The sequence below is a fragment of the Salvelinus sp. IW2-2015 genome, linkage group LG19 (genome assembly GCF_002910315.2).
Source record: "Salvelinus sp. IW2-2015 linkage group LG19, ASM291031v2, whole genome shotgun sequence".
Taxonomy (NCBI): Eukaryota; Metazoa; Chordata; class Actinopteri; order Salmoniformes; family Salmonidae; genus Salvelinus; species Salvelinus sp. IW2-2015.
The window spans coordinates 23,159,694-23,176,802 of NC_036859.1; the positions used below are offsets into that span (position 1 = coordinate 23,159,694).

General features: G+C 42.1%; 1 protein-coding gene across 6 annotated transcripts in view; it reads left to right on the forward strand.

Moving 5' to 3' along the window:
• The window catches only part of LOC111979131 (ras GTPase-activating protein nGAP), a 108,014-nt gene that overhangs the window by 63,801 nt on the left and 27,104 nt on the right, over window positions 1–17,109 (forward strand). For 4 of the 6 annotated variants that reach the window (XM_024009449.2, XM_024009445.2, XM_024009448.2 and 1 more), the window contains exons 4-5: window positions 13,022–13,128; window positions 15,956–16,068. In XM_024009449.2, the coding sequence (XP_023865217.1) occupies window positions 13,022–13,128; window positions 15,956–16,068 (220 nt within the window). Of the gene's footprint in view, window positions 1–6,029; window positions 6,139–10,959; window positions 11,065–13,021; window positions 13,129–15,955; window positions 16,069–17,109 lie in introns of those variants that run through there. The other 2 variants (XM_024009451.2, XM_024009450.2) reach the window with 2 other exon arrangements.

Here is a 17,109-nt window from a genome sequence, read left to right on the forward strand (position 1 = left end):
GAGCAGCCGCACACAAGCCTAAGATCACCATGTGCAATGCCAAGCATCGGCTGGAGTGGTGTAAWCCTCGCTGCCATTGGACTCTGAAGCAGTGGAAATGCATTCTCTGGAGTGATGAATCACGCTTCACCATCTGGCAGTTCGATGGTTGAATCTGGTTTTGGCGGATGCCAGGAGAACGCTACCTGCCCGAATGCATAGTGCCAACTGTAAAGTTTGGTGGAGGAGTAATAATGGTCTGGGCGGTTTTTCATGGTTCGGGCTAGGCCCCTTAGTTTCAGTGAAGGGAAATCTTAACTATACAACATACAATGACATTCCAGACGATTCTGTGCTTCCAACTTTGTGGCAGCAGTTTGGGTAAGGACCTTTCCTGTTTCAACATGACAATGCCCCCGTAAACAAAGCAAGGTCCGTACAGAAATGGTTTGTCAAGATCGATGTGGAAGAACTTGACTGGCCTGCACAGAGTCCTGACCTTAACTCCATTGAACACATTTAGGTTGAATTGGAATGCTGACTGCAAGCCAGGCCTAATTGCCCACCATCAGTGCCCAACCTCACTAATGCTCTTCTGGCTAAATGGAAGCAAGTCTCCACAGTAATGTTCCAACATCTAGTTGAAAGCCTTCCCAGAAGAGTGCAGGCTGTTATAGCAGCAAAGGGAGGATCAACTCCATATTAATGCCCATGATTTTGGAATGAGTTGTTCGACATGCGGGTGTCCAAATACCTTTGGTCGTGTAGTATACGGTGCATTCAGAAAATATTCAAACTCTTTTTCACATTTTGTTACGTTACAGGCTCACAGGTCCTCAACTGGCAGCTTCATGAYATAGTACCCGCAAAACACCAGTCTCAATGTCAACAGTGAAGAGGTGACTCCGGGAGTTGCAAAGAAAAATCTGTATCTCAGACTGGCCAATAAAAAGAAAATATTAAGATGTGCAAAAGAACACAGACACTGGACAGAGGAACTCTGCCTAGAAGGCCAGCATCCCGGAGTCGTCTCTTCACTGTTGATGTTGAAACTGGTGTTTTGCGGGTACTATTTCATGAAGCTGCCAGTTGAGAACTTGAGGCGTCTGTTTCTCAAACTAGACACTAATGTACTTGTCKTCTTGCTCAGTTGTGCACCGGGGCCTCCCACTCTTTCTATTCTGGTTAGAGCCAGTTTGCACTGTTCTGTGACGGGAGAGGTACACAGCATTGTACCAGATCTTTCGTTTCTTGGCAATTTGTTGCATGGATTAGCCTTCATTTCTCAGAACAAGAACAGACTGATGAGTTTCAGAAGAAAGTGCTTTGTTTCTGGCCATTTTGAGCCTGTATTCGAACCCACAAATGCTGATGCTCCAGATACTCAACTAGTCTAAAGAAGGCCAGTTTTATTGCTTCCTTAATCAGAACAACAGTTTTCAGCTGTGCTAACATAATTGCAAAAGGGTTTTCTAATGATCAATTAGCCTTTTAAAATGATGAACTTGGATTAGCTAACACAACGTGCCACTGGAACACAGGAGTGATGGTTGCTGATAATGGGCCTCTGTACATATTCCATAAAAACAGTACTCATTTACAACATTAACAGTGTCTACACTGCGTTTCTGATCAATTTGATGTTATTTTAATGGACAAAATAATTGCTTTTCTTTCAAAAACAAGGACATTTCTAAGTGACCCCAAACTTTTGAACGGMAGTGTATGWAGTGAACAAAAATATAAATGGAACAATTTCTACGGTTTTACTGAGTTACAGTTCATATAAGGAAATCATTCAATTGGAATAAATTCATTAGGCCCTAATCTCTGGATTTCACATGACTGGGAATACAGATATGAATCTGTTAATCACAAAAAATGTAGGAGCATGGCTTTGAAAACCTGTTTTCACCACGACAAATCTCCTTCAGGCTGTTGATTGTGACCTGTGGAATGTTTTCCCACTCTTCAATGGCTGTTCGAAGTTGCTGGATATTTGCGGGTACTGGAACACGCTGTCGTACACCTCGATCCAGAGCATCCCAAACATCCTCAATGGCTGACATGTCTGGTGAATATGCAGGCCATGGACGAACTTGGGACATTTTCATCTTCCAAGAATTGTGTACAGATCCTTGCGACATGGGGCTGTGCATTATCATGCTGAAACATGAGGTGATGGCGGCAGATCAATGGCATAACAATGGGCCTCTTGTCACTGTATCTCTGTGCATTCAAATTGCCATGATAAAATGCCATTTTTGTTGTCTGTAGCTTATGCCTGCCCATACCATTACCCCACCACCATCATGGGGCCCTCTGTTCACAACATTGACATCAGAAAACATCTCYCCCACACAAAACAATACATATGGTTTGCGGTTGTGTGGCCGGTTGATTCTACTGCCAAATTCTCTAAAACGACGTTGGAGACTGCTTATGGTATGGAAATGTTCCCTACAACTTTAGACATCTGTGGCATTGTGTTGTGACAAAATTACACATTTTAGTGTGGCCTTTTTAATGTCCCCAGCACAAGGTGCACCTGTGTAAAGATCATGCTGTTTAATCAGCTTCTTGACATGCCACACCTTTCAGGTGGATGGATTATCTTGGCAAAGGAGAAATGCTAACTAAGAGGGATATTAACAAATTTGTGTACAAAATGGGAGAGAAGTAAGTTTTTTGTGTGTATGTAATATTTCTGGGGTCATTTTCTTCAGCTCATGGAACATGGGACCAACAATTTAATGTGTTTTATATGTAATATATACAGTTCCTTCGGAAAGTATTCAGACCCCTTGACTTTTTCCACATTTTATGTTACAGCCTTATTCTAAAATTGATTAAATAGTTTTTTTACKTCGTCAATCTACACACAAAACCACATAATGACAGAGCAAAAACAGCTTTTTAGAAATGTTTGCTAATTTATAAAAAATAAAAAATGAAATATTACATTTATTTAAGTATTACAGCATTGATTATTCTTGGGTAAGACGCTTGGCACACCTGTATTTGGGGAGTTTCTCCCATTCTTCTCTGCAGATCTTCTTAAGCTCTGTCACTTTGAATGGGGAGCGTTGCTGCACAGCTATTTTCAGGTCTCTGCAGACATGTTCGATCAGGTTCAAGTCCAGGTTCTGGTTGGGCCACTCAAGGACATCCAGAGACTTGTCCCGAAGCCACTCCTGCGCTGTCTTTCATCAAGGATCTCTCTGTACTTTGTTTCGTTCATATTTAACCTCGGTCCTAACTAGTCTCCCAGTCTCTGCCACTGAATAACATCCCCACAGCATGATGCTGCCACCATCTTGCTTCACCGTAGGTATGGTGTCAGGTTTCCTCCAGACATGATGCTTGGCATTCAGGCCAAAGAGTTCAATCTTGGTTTCATCAGACCAAAGAATCATATTTCTCATGGTCTGAGAGTCTTTAGGTGCCTTTTCGCAAACGCCAAGCGGGCTGTCATGTGCCTTTTACTGAGGAGTGGCTTCCGTCTAGCGAATCTACCATAAAGGCCAGATTGGTGGAGTGCTGCAGAGATGGTTGTCCTTCTGAAAGATCTCCTCAGAGGAACTATAGAGCTCTGTCAGATTGACCATCAGTTTCTTGGTCACCTCCCTGACCAAGGCCCTTCTCCCCCGATTGGTCAGTTTAGCCATTTTAAGAATGATGGAGGCGACTGTGTTCTTAGGGACCTTCAATGCCCCAGAAATGTTTTGGTACCCTTCCCCAGATCTGTGCCTCGACACAATCCTGTCTCGGAGCTCTACGGACAGTTCCTTCGATCTCATGGCTTGGTTTTTGCTCTGCACTGTCAACTGTGGGACCTTATATAGACAGGTGTGTGCCTTTCCAAATCATGTCCAATCAATTGAATTTACCACAGGTGGACTCCAAGTTGTAGAAACACCTCAAGGATGATCAATGGAAACAGGATGCACCAGAGCTCAATTTCGAGTCTCATAGCAAAAGGGCAGAATATTTTTTTATTATTATTTGTACTCCATAATGACAAAGCYAAAACAGGTTTTTAGAAACTTTTACAAATGTATTAATTTGTGTAGATTGCTGAGGATTTATATATATATATATTATCCACATTTTGTTACATTACAGCCTTATTCTAAAATGTGGATAATATATATATATATATATAAATCCTCAGCAATCTACACAAATTAATACATTTGTAAAAGTTTCTAAAAACCTTCTAAAAATGTTATTCTAAAATGGATTATATATATATAATCCATTTTAGAATAAGGCTGTAATGTAACAAAATGTGGATAAAGTCAAGGGATCTGAATACCTTTCGAAGGCTGTGTGTCTGTCTTTCTCTGTGTCTGTCTAATTTATCAGACACTTTTTTCATCTCTTTTTTGATTTCTAGGGACATAGCCTATTTTGTTGTTTCGTTTTTACAAGGGACATAATAGTGTTCACATACATTCACACCCTTGAAATACTTTTCCACCATGTTATTCTATTCCGCCACCATTGGCAGTGTTTAATGACTAGGTTTTGTGACATATTATACTGAATTGCATTGTTAGAGAAAAGTCAGTAACATTGCTGGTACTTCCCTGTGTTAACACCAAATAATTTACAGGTTATTAAACACTGCAATGGAAGCATTCTCACCTTTTTGTTGTTTGTGTATATAAGAGTATTTGAATTAAAGCGTTTCCACTTTTTTTTTTTTTTGGTACTCCACCTATGACCTTGTAGTTACGAGGTTAATAAAGTCAGCAGAAACCTTAGGTTGTTGCGTCACGAAGATTACTGATATGTAAAGCATTAAACACAGAGAATCTCACTGCCAATAGACTGCCGATAGGTTCTTAATCACAGTGGGAGGCTGTTCCTTCTCTTGCTAAAACAAAATCGGTAGCTACTGTGTGCCAAGCCGGTAGCGACGAACCTACCATTTCTACTTGTAGAATCGCAATGCTCAGCAGTGGCCAACAACTTGAATTTGAGCCAWTRAGAGAGCATGAACCCCCAGGTGGGGGAGCCAACAGGAGTGACAACAGAAAGGGATAAAGAGGGATCTTCTCCGTACATCCACGGATGAGCCACAATAAATTAGCTAGTTTTCATGAAGCAGCTGCCTGTATTTTAGTTAGTGCAGTGTCCTTAGCTAGCTATCTGGCAACAGTATGTTGTGCTAGCTAACTATATGGTAACATTAGCTAGCTAAACATTTAGCTATGGGCTGGCACTGGCAGTATGGGATTATGTAAAGTGAATTAAAAATAAAACATCCTCGTCATCTTGCTCGGTAGTTATCTAGCTGTGGCCATCTGGCTAGTATCACCAAAGACTTTCTACAAAATAGCAACATTAGCACAGCTAGCTAGCTAATCTTGGAATAAACAACACACACGGACATGTATTGCCAAGCAACGCTACTGGCACCTTCTGGTTTGGAGTATTTTAACAAGGCTGAGTGGCTGACGACTTCAAGGTCTTTGCTGTGTGATCACAAAATAGATTGACTGCCGACACTGTTCAGGGATGCCTAAGTACTGTCGGTAGGCACGCATTTGACAATCCTACCGGTATGTCAAAGCTTTTAAGGCTATGGTGTGTGTGTGTGTGTGTGTGAGTTTACAGAATAGGACTTTTTCAGCTTTTCATGCTGGAATGGAAGCATTTTGACGTGACATTTCGGCAGAGTAATACATTTGTTGACAAGTTTATATCCATTCAATCTACAAAGATCTTGTGATGTGGTCCCATCAACTCTCCTGACCTGAAAACTTTCAAAATTTGTGCAATCTACCGTAAATAATTCTGATTTCTGATCATATGCCGCACACACCCTTTTTACTGGGGCGACGGAGGGGGCAGAGGGTTTGCTCTGGCAGGGAAGTTCCACACGTCTTGAGAACGGTATGTGGGCTCTCAGATGGAAGGGCTGCTATTGTTGTGCTAATTTCAAAAGACTTATAGAGAACAGAAAGGCTGTGTGGGGTTGACTGGCTTGGGCTCAGGCTTTTCTGCATTCCTGCATGTCTTGAAGGGAGGCGAACTAACAGCCAAGGACGAGATAGTAGCCTAAGCGAGCACCAGGATCTTGTGAAATTGCCTGATATATTTTCTGCAGAATGTGATTTCTGGATTGTAAAACTATGGAATTCATATGGGGTAGGTTCAAGTTGTTTTAATGTTTAACTTAGAATAGAAAAAMAGCAATCACGTAAGAACTCTCACACCACTACTCAGGAGGACCCTGTCCAACTTTTCCATGCGCAACCAGTTACTTTTGGCCACTCAACAACACCTATATTCATTTGTGTTGGATGTTCAATCAATTTGTCTAGTGTTCGGTCAGAAACGCTTAGGCTACGCCCCTGTTGGTATCTATACTTTGTAAGATGGAATGTAACATCATGTGGCTACAATGTAGAAACATTGTTGTAACTTTGTAGCGTGTTGACAAACACGTGATATTCTTGTCATGTAATCTGTCAAATTATTTCATTGATCTATTATCCTACACCTAGGTTATTGTTGGTTATCTGGCAACCTTAAAGGCCCAAATGCAGCCATGTTTATATCAATATCAAATCATTTCTGCATAACAATTAATGGAAAACTCCACCCAAAAACGATATTTTGGTGTTTGTTTCATTCGTCCATTGTTGATATAGTCCCAAAATGTTTTGCATGTCAGCAATCAAGTTTTCTAGATATGTCACTTTTCAAAATGCCTAAATCTGATCCGTATGATGCATTTTGCATCATATGATGCTGCATTTTGCAGCGTTTGTTGTTGACAATCTCATTATTTCACTTATTTWATTTTTTATTTCTAATCATTATGAATTATATTTGTCAAATAGCAGCCCGTAGAATCTGTCAACTCTTTTACAACTCTTTTACTTACATTCTCACCATGGGGGAAAACAATTGACATAATGACATTTCTGTAAATTACTCTGCTCACAGCCAATGTTTACTGTATTTTGTTCCACAAGGACGTATTTTCACATTCATAAATAAAACAAAATGTCAATACAGGGAAGTGTCAGTAGGTGCCACAAAGCATTCGTGTGAAAATAGACAGGGCATGGAAACCATTATTATTCTTCTTTTTTATTGAACCTTTCATTTAACTAGGCAAGTCAGTTAAGAATTCTTATTTACAATGACAGATTTTTACCTTGTCAGCACYGGGATTCGATCCAGCAACCTTTCAGTTACTGGTCCAACACTCTAACCACTAGGCTACCTGCCGCCCCAAAATTTAACAGTGATTACGGATAAAGCCAAGAGCAATGCTGTGTTACTTGGACATCAGACTGGTTCCATTGGTTGATGGGGATTCCTTGAATAGTTGTTGTGATACAGACTGTTTACAGTTGGACAATGGATACATCCCATTGGATGCACCCATTCAAGTGGCAGTGTCATTGGTCCCTGAGGATGGCTTCATAGGATAGATACATGTCAGAACATGTTTTTAGGTCGAAATAATGTTTTCAGAAACTTCCAAATTGTAATTTCTGTATCTGAACGGTGATTCTGTGACACAAAGACAGTGGCTCACAATAGTGGCTCATAAGTGGTTTATCTCTTATCTTTACCTTAATGGAAGATTTCAGTGTTTTTGTATAAAGCACTTCACGCTGTGTTTGTACATCTAGGTTTTGGCAAACATTGTGCAGGTGTGTTTGTTCTGGTTTATGATTGGACAGGGAATGAACATATGGAGTGTTTTAATGTTCCACACATTCTTCACACTATTGCCATGTGACATCTTACCATTGATAGATGCTCATTCCTACACCACCATGTCACTTGTGTAACAATGCGTGTTTTATGTAGCAAGTGTTGGTATTGTTTTGCTTTTTCCCTGTTGTGACACGTTTTGATGACCAGCGCATAGTCGTAGTTTGCGCCGTATGGATTCTGTAAGAAATTAATTTCTATGGATGCTTCCCCCAGTAATCCTTTCTAAAGTAACCCTATAGACACTATACTTGGGTACTATAGTACATAGCTCGATACTTTGTCATCAACTCCACCTGATTTTAAATCTCTGATATATATATATATATATATATATATATATATATATATTTTTATCACCCAAAACATTCTACAGTAGACAGTGCTGTTATTATTTCAGGTTTTTCAGCATCATCTTAACAATATCATGAATGAACACAGTCTATCCATAAGTTGTTGCAATGGCATTTTATCAAATGATGTGTCAATTCCTTCCTCGCTGACTGGCTGTCGGTCTTGCCACGACAGCCTTTATGTAGCACAGTATGTCAAGGTCACTACTCAGGGCTGTCTACAGGAGCTGACTGTGAGGCAGGCAGTCGTCAGACTGTCTGGTGGGGAACCGTGCTGCCTGTAGACATGGTCCCATTCCAAATGGCACCCTATTCCCTATATAGTGTACTATGTTTGACCAGAACCCATCCAAATGAATGCATTATATAGGTAATAGGGTGCCATTTGAAACACCTTGCCCCCTGCTGCATCCGTTCCTGAAAATCCAGTTAAACAATTGATTCGGTGCAGGCCTTCTTGAAATCAATATCTTGTTAAAAGATAAGTGCAGGGTTAAAATGCATAGCCTGCCACGCGGGGAAATTAGGCCCCCGCTGTAATTAGAAGTGATGCTTATTGGGAGATTTCTATCAGAACACCGTTTATACCAGGTAGCCACTAGCCTAATCATCTGGACCTGTTCATAAAGCTTCTCAGAGTAGGAGGGTGGAGTTGGGATCGCCCCCCCCCCGTCCTTTCATTAGTCTATAACCTAAAAGGCAAAAGTGATCCTAGATTGTCCTTGTGTGCATGTAGAATAGCTGTTATGGTAGGCTAATTGTATGCTGTTTTTACTTCAGCGTGCTCCATTATCTCCAAACGTGATGGGGTAAGAAATCACAATGTAGCGTAGGCCTTCATGCTATCGAACACATGGTTTCAATAGATCAAAATATATTTGATGCAACTAAAGGATAAAGATTAAAATGTCTTGAAAACATCATCCTTGTTTGCTACTCCTTTGGTCACTCACCACTTCATTGTGCTTGTGATATCTGAAGTATGGATGGTGATCATCAATAATTCATCTTTCTCAAGCACTTTGGGCTATTATTGAACTTAGCCCAGCCCCAAGTTTTTACTTACCTCGCAACGCCCACACCATTAATGCTACTGCATGATAAGGACTATGGAAATTATATTCCCTGAGGAAAATTCTGCAGTTTAAGTAACTTTCAGTGTTGGGTAACTTGGGTCACATGCTGCACAATGCATATAGTCAACAATTTAGGATTTCACTAGCTGAATTATGCAGCTGAATATGTACTAAAGCTCTGAGGTAGAGGACGAGGCACTGCTGCACTGTTCAAACACTGTCACCYGGGATTGCTGATCCACAAATCTGTGTTGTGCTCGTTGTTGTTTTTCATAGTTGAGTCTCCCAACCACTGCAMATTTCTTACCACTGAGTTATTGGACTAATAAGAGATTGTTCAAGTAACAGCTTTTTAGCAAGGGTCTGGAGTTGTATCTGTGTGGAATGCTGCATAGTAACTTTATAGATGGACATGAACTCAGTCTTCTTTTTGCTGTGCATAAGGAGAAGTCTGGCGCATGCAGTTAAATAGTGGACATTTCAAATTTTCTGATTCTATTTTCAGACAGTGGTGATTCACTGTAGCTTGTGGCAAACATTAAACTAGAAAACACATGGAGTCACTTGCAAATGTTAACTGTAAATGGTCAACAAATTGAAAGGGTGGCCMCTTATAAGTATCTTTTGTATCTGGATAGATGAAAAGCTGAGTTTCAAACAGCACATTAATTTTTTTTTCCTAAAAGCTGTAATTTTAAGTTGGGTTTTTATTTCAGGAATAAAACATGTTTCTCTACGTCAGTCAGGAAAGACCTTGTCRAAGGGACAGTTATTTATTTTGATCTGTGCTGTATTATGGTGATATTGTTTACKMGCAAACCTCCTATAATGCTTCTTTGTCTTGGAACGAGCTGTAAAATATTTTAAAACTAGAGGAGAGCATATCGCTTTTTCAATTTAAAGCTCTCATAGAGGATCATCTTGTTGACCATTGTGATTGTTTTTAGTGTATTGTATTGTGCTATTGTGTTGTGTACACACTGACTACTTCCTCTGACCTCTTGCCAGGTCCCCCTCGAAAAATATGCTTCTAACCTCAAGGGCCATCTCCTGCTGAACACCTTATCTACAGTATAATTCTCCTAAATAGCATCTTGCAAGCTTCCGATACCCATCCCCCTATGGGTTTCCAATCGCTCGCTCTCGCGCTCTGTCCCTCTCTCTCTGTGCTTCTCTAGGTCTCTCTCGCTTCCTCTCTCTCGCTCTCTTTTCTCTTCCTCTCTTTCATACATGATGAGAAAGCCCCCAGAGTTGTGTCCTACATCAGTCGAGTAAGGCAGCAAGTTATTTTGTAATTAGCCTTAAAGCGTGGCTCTAAATTTGTCCTCTGCGTCCTGTGGTTCCAGCAGTGTGTGAGGTGGGCTGCATTTCAGCTGCAGTAGCTTCACCGGCAGATGCTACGGTACAGAAAGAGCAAAAAGGAGAGGGCGAGGAGAGAGAAAGACTGAAGAGGGAAGTACTTGCAGTTCTGTTTTATTCTGCTAAGAGGAACGATGGAGTGCAGTTACAGAAATTGATTGAATAAATGCGGTAAAATCTCTTCAGCTGCTGGCATGCCAAAAAGGAGGGAGAGAATAATGAAGTGAAGGTTAAGAATTGCTGCCGAGAGGAGAGAGTGAGAGGGAGAAAGATAGATAGCGGAGTGGGACGAGAGACTGGGGGAGACCAGGGGAAGCATGGAGTGTTAGTTCAGGGAGAAATAGGTGGGATTCCAGACTGCAGGAACAAAACYAATTATTTCAAAATACAGAGTGATTATCAATGGGATGGCTTCGCAGCACTGCAGAAGATGGACAGTTAAAGGGAAATGACTTTGCCTCATTGGCTGATGGTGATGGTCGGTGTTTAGCCAATCGGGTGCTGACCCTGTCCATCTCCTCCTCAGATGATGGGGAACAGCTGTGACCGAGGTACTGATTCACTCTCCTGTCTTTTTTTTTCTCTAATTAATTGAGTTGATTATTCATGCTTAATTCTCATGTGCGCAGTGCAGAGCACCATCGTTAAAAAGCCATTATGTTAGATTGTGAAGTTTCTCTGTGTGGACTGCTGCTTGCACATCGTATTTTCATTAGGGTCTGTACTGTATACATGTAAGGCTGCATGTAAGGCTGCATACGGAGCGTATGATGCGTTTGGTAGCATGTGTTTCACAAACACTGAACGGAATATTTGCCTAACTTCTTTGATCATATTTACTTTGTGCTGTTCGTCAGTGTCCATAGTTGATATTATACAGGATGTGCATGACGTTTGATGGGTGTCTCTCTCCCTTCAAGCCACCCCCGGCCAGAGAGCTCAGTCCTTCTGAATTATGATGCATGCAGCGTTTAAGATGGACCGGGCTGCAGCCAGGGGTGCCAAGAGGACAGTGTCTGAGAGAGAACTTGATATAGCACTTTGAAAAGTAGCCTTTTTATTTATGCTGACTGCTGCATACTGTCTCACTTGTGCCAAAGTTTAATATGAAGGATGGATTACGGTTAGGCCTAGCTTTAGGGACAACCTGATCAAAACGTGGGATCTGACACGTGTTGCTCTAGTCTGGAGGTTATCTCCCATTATCTTGTCTGCTAAAACGTGTTKTTTTACTTCAAATGGTTGTGGCTTGTTCTTTCTCAGAGCATTCCTGTTGCACGGGGTCAATCTGCTCAAAAATGGGGCTAAACTTAGCTTCCAATCAATCGCTCTCTGGATATCGGCCAGGGATCTCAATGTGACGGATGGTTTGAGACTTCTGTATTTGGAAGATGTGGCTTGCTTTCTTGCTCTGTACAACATTGGTAAGGCACTGACAGGCCTTGTATGCAGCGGCAGTAAAAMCTGCACTGGCTGTGGAAGTCAAGGGATGTGTCRCAAATGACACCCTATTCCCTCAAAAGTAGTGCACTACATATGATGCCATTTTGAATGTAGCCAGGGACTCGGGGATGAGAAATTAGAGGGTCTTTGTCAGTTGAGGGACTGCTCCAGCCTCCTGCCTCTAACCTCTCCTGCCTGGGCACTGCTCCAGGAGGCTTGGCTGAGCTGACACTCCGGTGCCCAGGCTTACTGGGGCCTAGCAGCTGGAGTCCCATGATGATGGCCCTGCCCTGCCTCTGTAAACTGAGACCACCGGAGGGAAAAATAAATGTGGGTTGAGTCCATCCTCATCCTTGATACAGATGGCCATAACCTTATCGTACAGAGAGACTGCATAYTTTGTCAGAACGGACCAGAAATAACTGTCTTCTATAGAGAAACAGATTAATATTGTCCTGTTGTTTATTCCATCCTGCCTGTTCAACGAGGATTACAGTAAAGCACAATCAGTGACCTTATAGCTGAAACCTCATTGTTAATGAATTACAAACCCCTCTGAATAGCATTCTGAGATGGATTTTTGTTGTTCTATTAATCATTTACATGAGTTTGTGGCATTCATTCAATGCCATAGCTTGTCTCTTGGGGGACCACAACACATACTCTTGGTGGCCTGAGGTAATTGCATGATACAGCCCACCTCTGTCTCTGTCTGAGCGCTCTAGATGTCCTTGTGTACACCCATCACTCTGGCTCCCTCTCCCAAATGTTGCAGCATCTGTGTTCATAGAACTCAACCTCCACCAGTCCAGGTTTCAAGGCAGCTAGCTGTCTTTACTAATGTCTCTCGTGCTGGGGACTGGTCTAGGTTTATTGCTGCTGCCCCCGGACCACACATGCCCCTGGAGGTAGCTGTTCCATCACTCACCTTCCCTCCTGTATCTCATCAATCTCCCCATCTCATATTCCGACCTGTACTTGTTAATATAACTGTTTTTTTTAGTTTTTTTTATGAAATAATGTATGTCTCTCTAACTCTCCCCCGCTCTCTCTCTCTGTCCACAGAAGTGTCTGCTGAGAGGTCCCCCAGAAGGCGGAGTATCTCAGGCCTGGGGAGTTCAGAGAAGAACATATCCCTGGACGTACCCAACACATCCCCCTTCAAAGTACCGGTGAGTTCTGTTATGATTCAAAAATGTGTTTATTATCCAATGTATACCGATGGCCAACAGAAACTTGTCTTTTGCTTTATTCCAACCCCTCCAAAAAACACACACACTAGACATTTTAAGTGTCTTTGTACAGTAATTGTTATGTTCGAAGCAATTAGCACACCATTCATAATTTGCTGTTGAAGTGGTTTCAATCCATATTTTATATTCCTTTGATATCTCCTCTTGTTTGAAGCACATGGACAGACAGCAGAGCCAAGCCTGCAGTTGGTTAGGCGTTATCTCCGTTGTTAAAACTCCCCAGAGCTCCAGTGATGGCCATGGAGACGCCTAATGGAGACTCCCAGGATGCGTCCGAAATGGCATCCTATTCCGAATATACTGCACTGCTTCTATGGGCCCTGGTCAAAAGTAGTGCACTATGTAGGGTATAGGGTGCCATTTGGGACYCAGTCCCAGTCAGGATTGATTGGAGCCATCATACACCAGGGGGTTCAACCTTGTTATACCACCATGTCTCATACTATACATCTACATTCTGATTCATGTCATTCTGGTCTCCTCAAAGTGAAGCAGTACTTGTCATTATTGTGTTGGGCTAAGGAGGAGGGTTCATCCATAGAATTACCTATAGAACTATAGACAAGTAATTTCTATGATCTCAATGGGTGTATCTAGACTAGTCTTGCCACAGATTCTCTGAGAATACATCAGCATTCTTCTAATTTTCAGAGGTAGACTAGAAGTCTATAACCATCTCAATAATATTTTTGTTAAGTAAATATGTAAGAGTGTTATGATGCATTACGATACGTTACGATACGGTATGTAGATCTTAGAAAACTTCTGCTTGCTAATCCGAGACGACGTGGGAGTGTGCCTCAAAGGACTGTGGAAACGCAGACGCACACTTCTGATGATATTTATAACCAGAAGAATTAGGCCATGGCATGCATCATTGAAACTCATACCTTTGGCATGTTTACAAGGTTTCTTGTTACGGGTTTAGAACATTTTGTTATAGATAGATGAAGAAAAACTTTGTCATGTTGTTAGTTTCAGATTCACCAAAGGGTCTAGTGGGTAGCATCATCAGATAGGGGACTCATGTTTGTCTCCTCTTTGTTTGTCAGTTTCTAGTCTAGCTATTTTACCTGCACACTGATATGGGAATGTCAGAGAGGTTCAGGATGTGTCTCAGAGTGGAGAGTGCAGATGAAATCAGGACCATGTAATCTTATTCATTATGATCTAAAAGGCAACACAGGTCCTTGATCAGCACTCCTACGCTGAGACCCTTTATGAATACAGGCACTTCCAGCCCTCACTACGAAGTAGCCTAGCGTCTGTCTACTTGATGGAAACTAACATCCTCCAACCTCATGCTGTTTGTGGACCAAGTCAAAGTGAAGTCTGCTGTCCGCTTGTGCTGACACGACAGGCTTTATAAATGCAGGCACCCGGGGGAGCAGAGGGGAGAGGGTTGTGCTGTTGTTGTCTCTGACTGAAAAGGAGCTGTTTAAGACACCTCCTCTACACTGCCAAGGTGAATGAGAATGTCGAAAAGCTGACAAAGACTTCCTGTGCTCGTCCTCTCTGTGGACGTACAACGATCCCTTGTTACCACTCTCCCCCTCTCTTCTCCCCCTTTCTATCTCCTTCTGTCTCTCTTTGTCTCTCTCTCTTTCTGTCTCTTTTTCTCTCTCTCGCGCCCTCTGCCTCTTTCTGTCTCTCTTTCTGTTTTTGTCTCGCTCTCTCTTGCTCTCTCTTGCTCTCTCTCGCTCTCTCTCTCTTCTCATCAAATCATGTACTGTATGTCATCGTCAGTCATTTTACACAACGTTTCAACACCTAATATAGTGGAGTGCACTTCATAGTGTTTATTGCCGCTTTGCTAATAAGTAACATGGCTTCCCTGTGCAGACTTGGCAGTACTCTCTCACCGTCATAGAGGTCACAATATGCACTCAGTGTTGCATTACCATATCCTATATCAACATACAGGGTAAGCATTATACAGTAGTTGGAGTACAATAGATTTTCTTTTCCAAGATATACAATATCTGACTGACTAATTCCTTCTGCTGTCAAGGTCACACAATGGCAAAATTAGTGACAGGTTTCCACTGCCCCTGACATCCTGCTGATCTCTTCATGTATTTTTTCAACCATTTAATTAAGTCATAAAATAACAACAATTGCGTACTGTATGTATCCTGATCATATTTTATTTGTGATCTCAACTGTTACTGTAAAATTAGCAGAAAAGGCTAAAGGAAGTGATTGGGTGATAGATGACTAATACTGCGGTTAAATGTCTGTCTCAGCTCTGACTCAAGTCCCCTATTGGTTTCAATGTGTCTACTCTTTCTGATATTGTCATAGTATTCGGTCTGAGTGGGGTTGTTTCACAACCCGCCACACGCTGTTCAGTTTCCCGTGTTTCACCAGAGCATGACAATGCATTACAATGGAATTCATTCCCCAACTTGGTCATTGTGGTCAGCTGGTCACTCACACTAGCTACTAATTCACAAAATGAGCGTATAAAAGTCTAAGACAGGAATAGTGTTGTACACAACGTCATTCTGTTCATATGTAGGCTACACATTACACAACATTCGTTAAAATTTGTTTGAAATTTACCTGATATAGTATGACCTGTGTGACACATTAGCCACTCATTGCCACAGCACCTCTCCCAATGCAAACACAGACTAGTTGCAACAACTGGTGCCCACAGTAGACACACAGCCAGACATAGTAACATGTGTGTCTCCGAGTGTAGCAGTTCTCCTGAAAGTAATTTCTTCTGTTATACCCTTAGGGGTTTTTCAGCAAACGACTGAAGGGATCCGTAAAGCGGACGAAGAGTCAGACCAAACTGGACCGCAACACCAGCTTCAAACTGCCCTCCCTGAGACCTCCAGAAAATGACAGGTAAGCTATTCACTCTATCTCCTTCCATATTTCACATGTTTCAGTATCATGGAACTGCATCTACAATTCACATTGCTTGTCTTAATTCTGCCTCTGGGAGTGGATTTAAGCCTGAGGGACTAGTCCTGCTACTGATCATCATTTGGTCATTCATTTTCACCACATAAAATATCCTCTTGGTCTTCCTTATGTGGTTCATTGCTGGTGGGTCATGGATGTCCTTTCATGATGATTTTAATAGATATATGATAATGGAGATGTAGAGAGGCGAGCGGGGGTGAGATGGCTAGTCAAAAGTAATGATAGAGGGAGTGTTTCTCCTGTGGTGTGTATTGTGTTGTGAATCACAAAGTGCAATTGCTACATTCATCTGTAATACCCTGTCTGTTGCGTGGGGTTGGTTACCAAGGTTTTGGTTTATACAGCGTTTGTACAGCCTTTTAAGAAACCCACATTTTACATTATGTTCCCATCCATTATCAGTCCTGAGTGCTATTCTGAGAAATCTGTCTTTAATTCCAGGATTATAAGCCTGGGAGATAATGGCATTACTGTAAGCCTGACTGCTTTCTTCCCCCCTCACATACAGTCAATATAATAGTAGAATTAGGCATTGTTGTATTCATGTATGGGAGACCCAGACCAAGACAGATGTAATCCTTTGTTTACAGTGTGCTACCCTCCCTTCCTTGTTGGTCTGAACAGTGGATAGCTAATGTTGATATGTTTGGGGTTCTCAACGCTCCAGTGAGTTTGCTGAACAGTATTGGTTTGAGGGGGGGGGGGGGATGCCTGCCCCCGCCCTCTTCCTTCCCCCTGCGGGGCCCTGCCTGGCGGGCTTCCTCGCTGCTCTGAGGGGGGTCTCCCCCATGCTGGTCTCTCTGCTGCCTGGCGAGGGCCGAGTCACCCCGTGTTCATATGCAGCTCCATGCGCCAGGCAGAATATGCAGCGTCAGTACCATTACACAGATACTCACTCACTCACTCTCTGACTTTACTGTGCAGATTGTAGCCTACAGAGTTAGTGATGAACACAGGCTA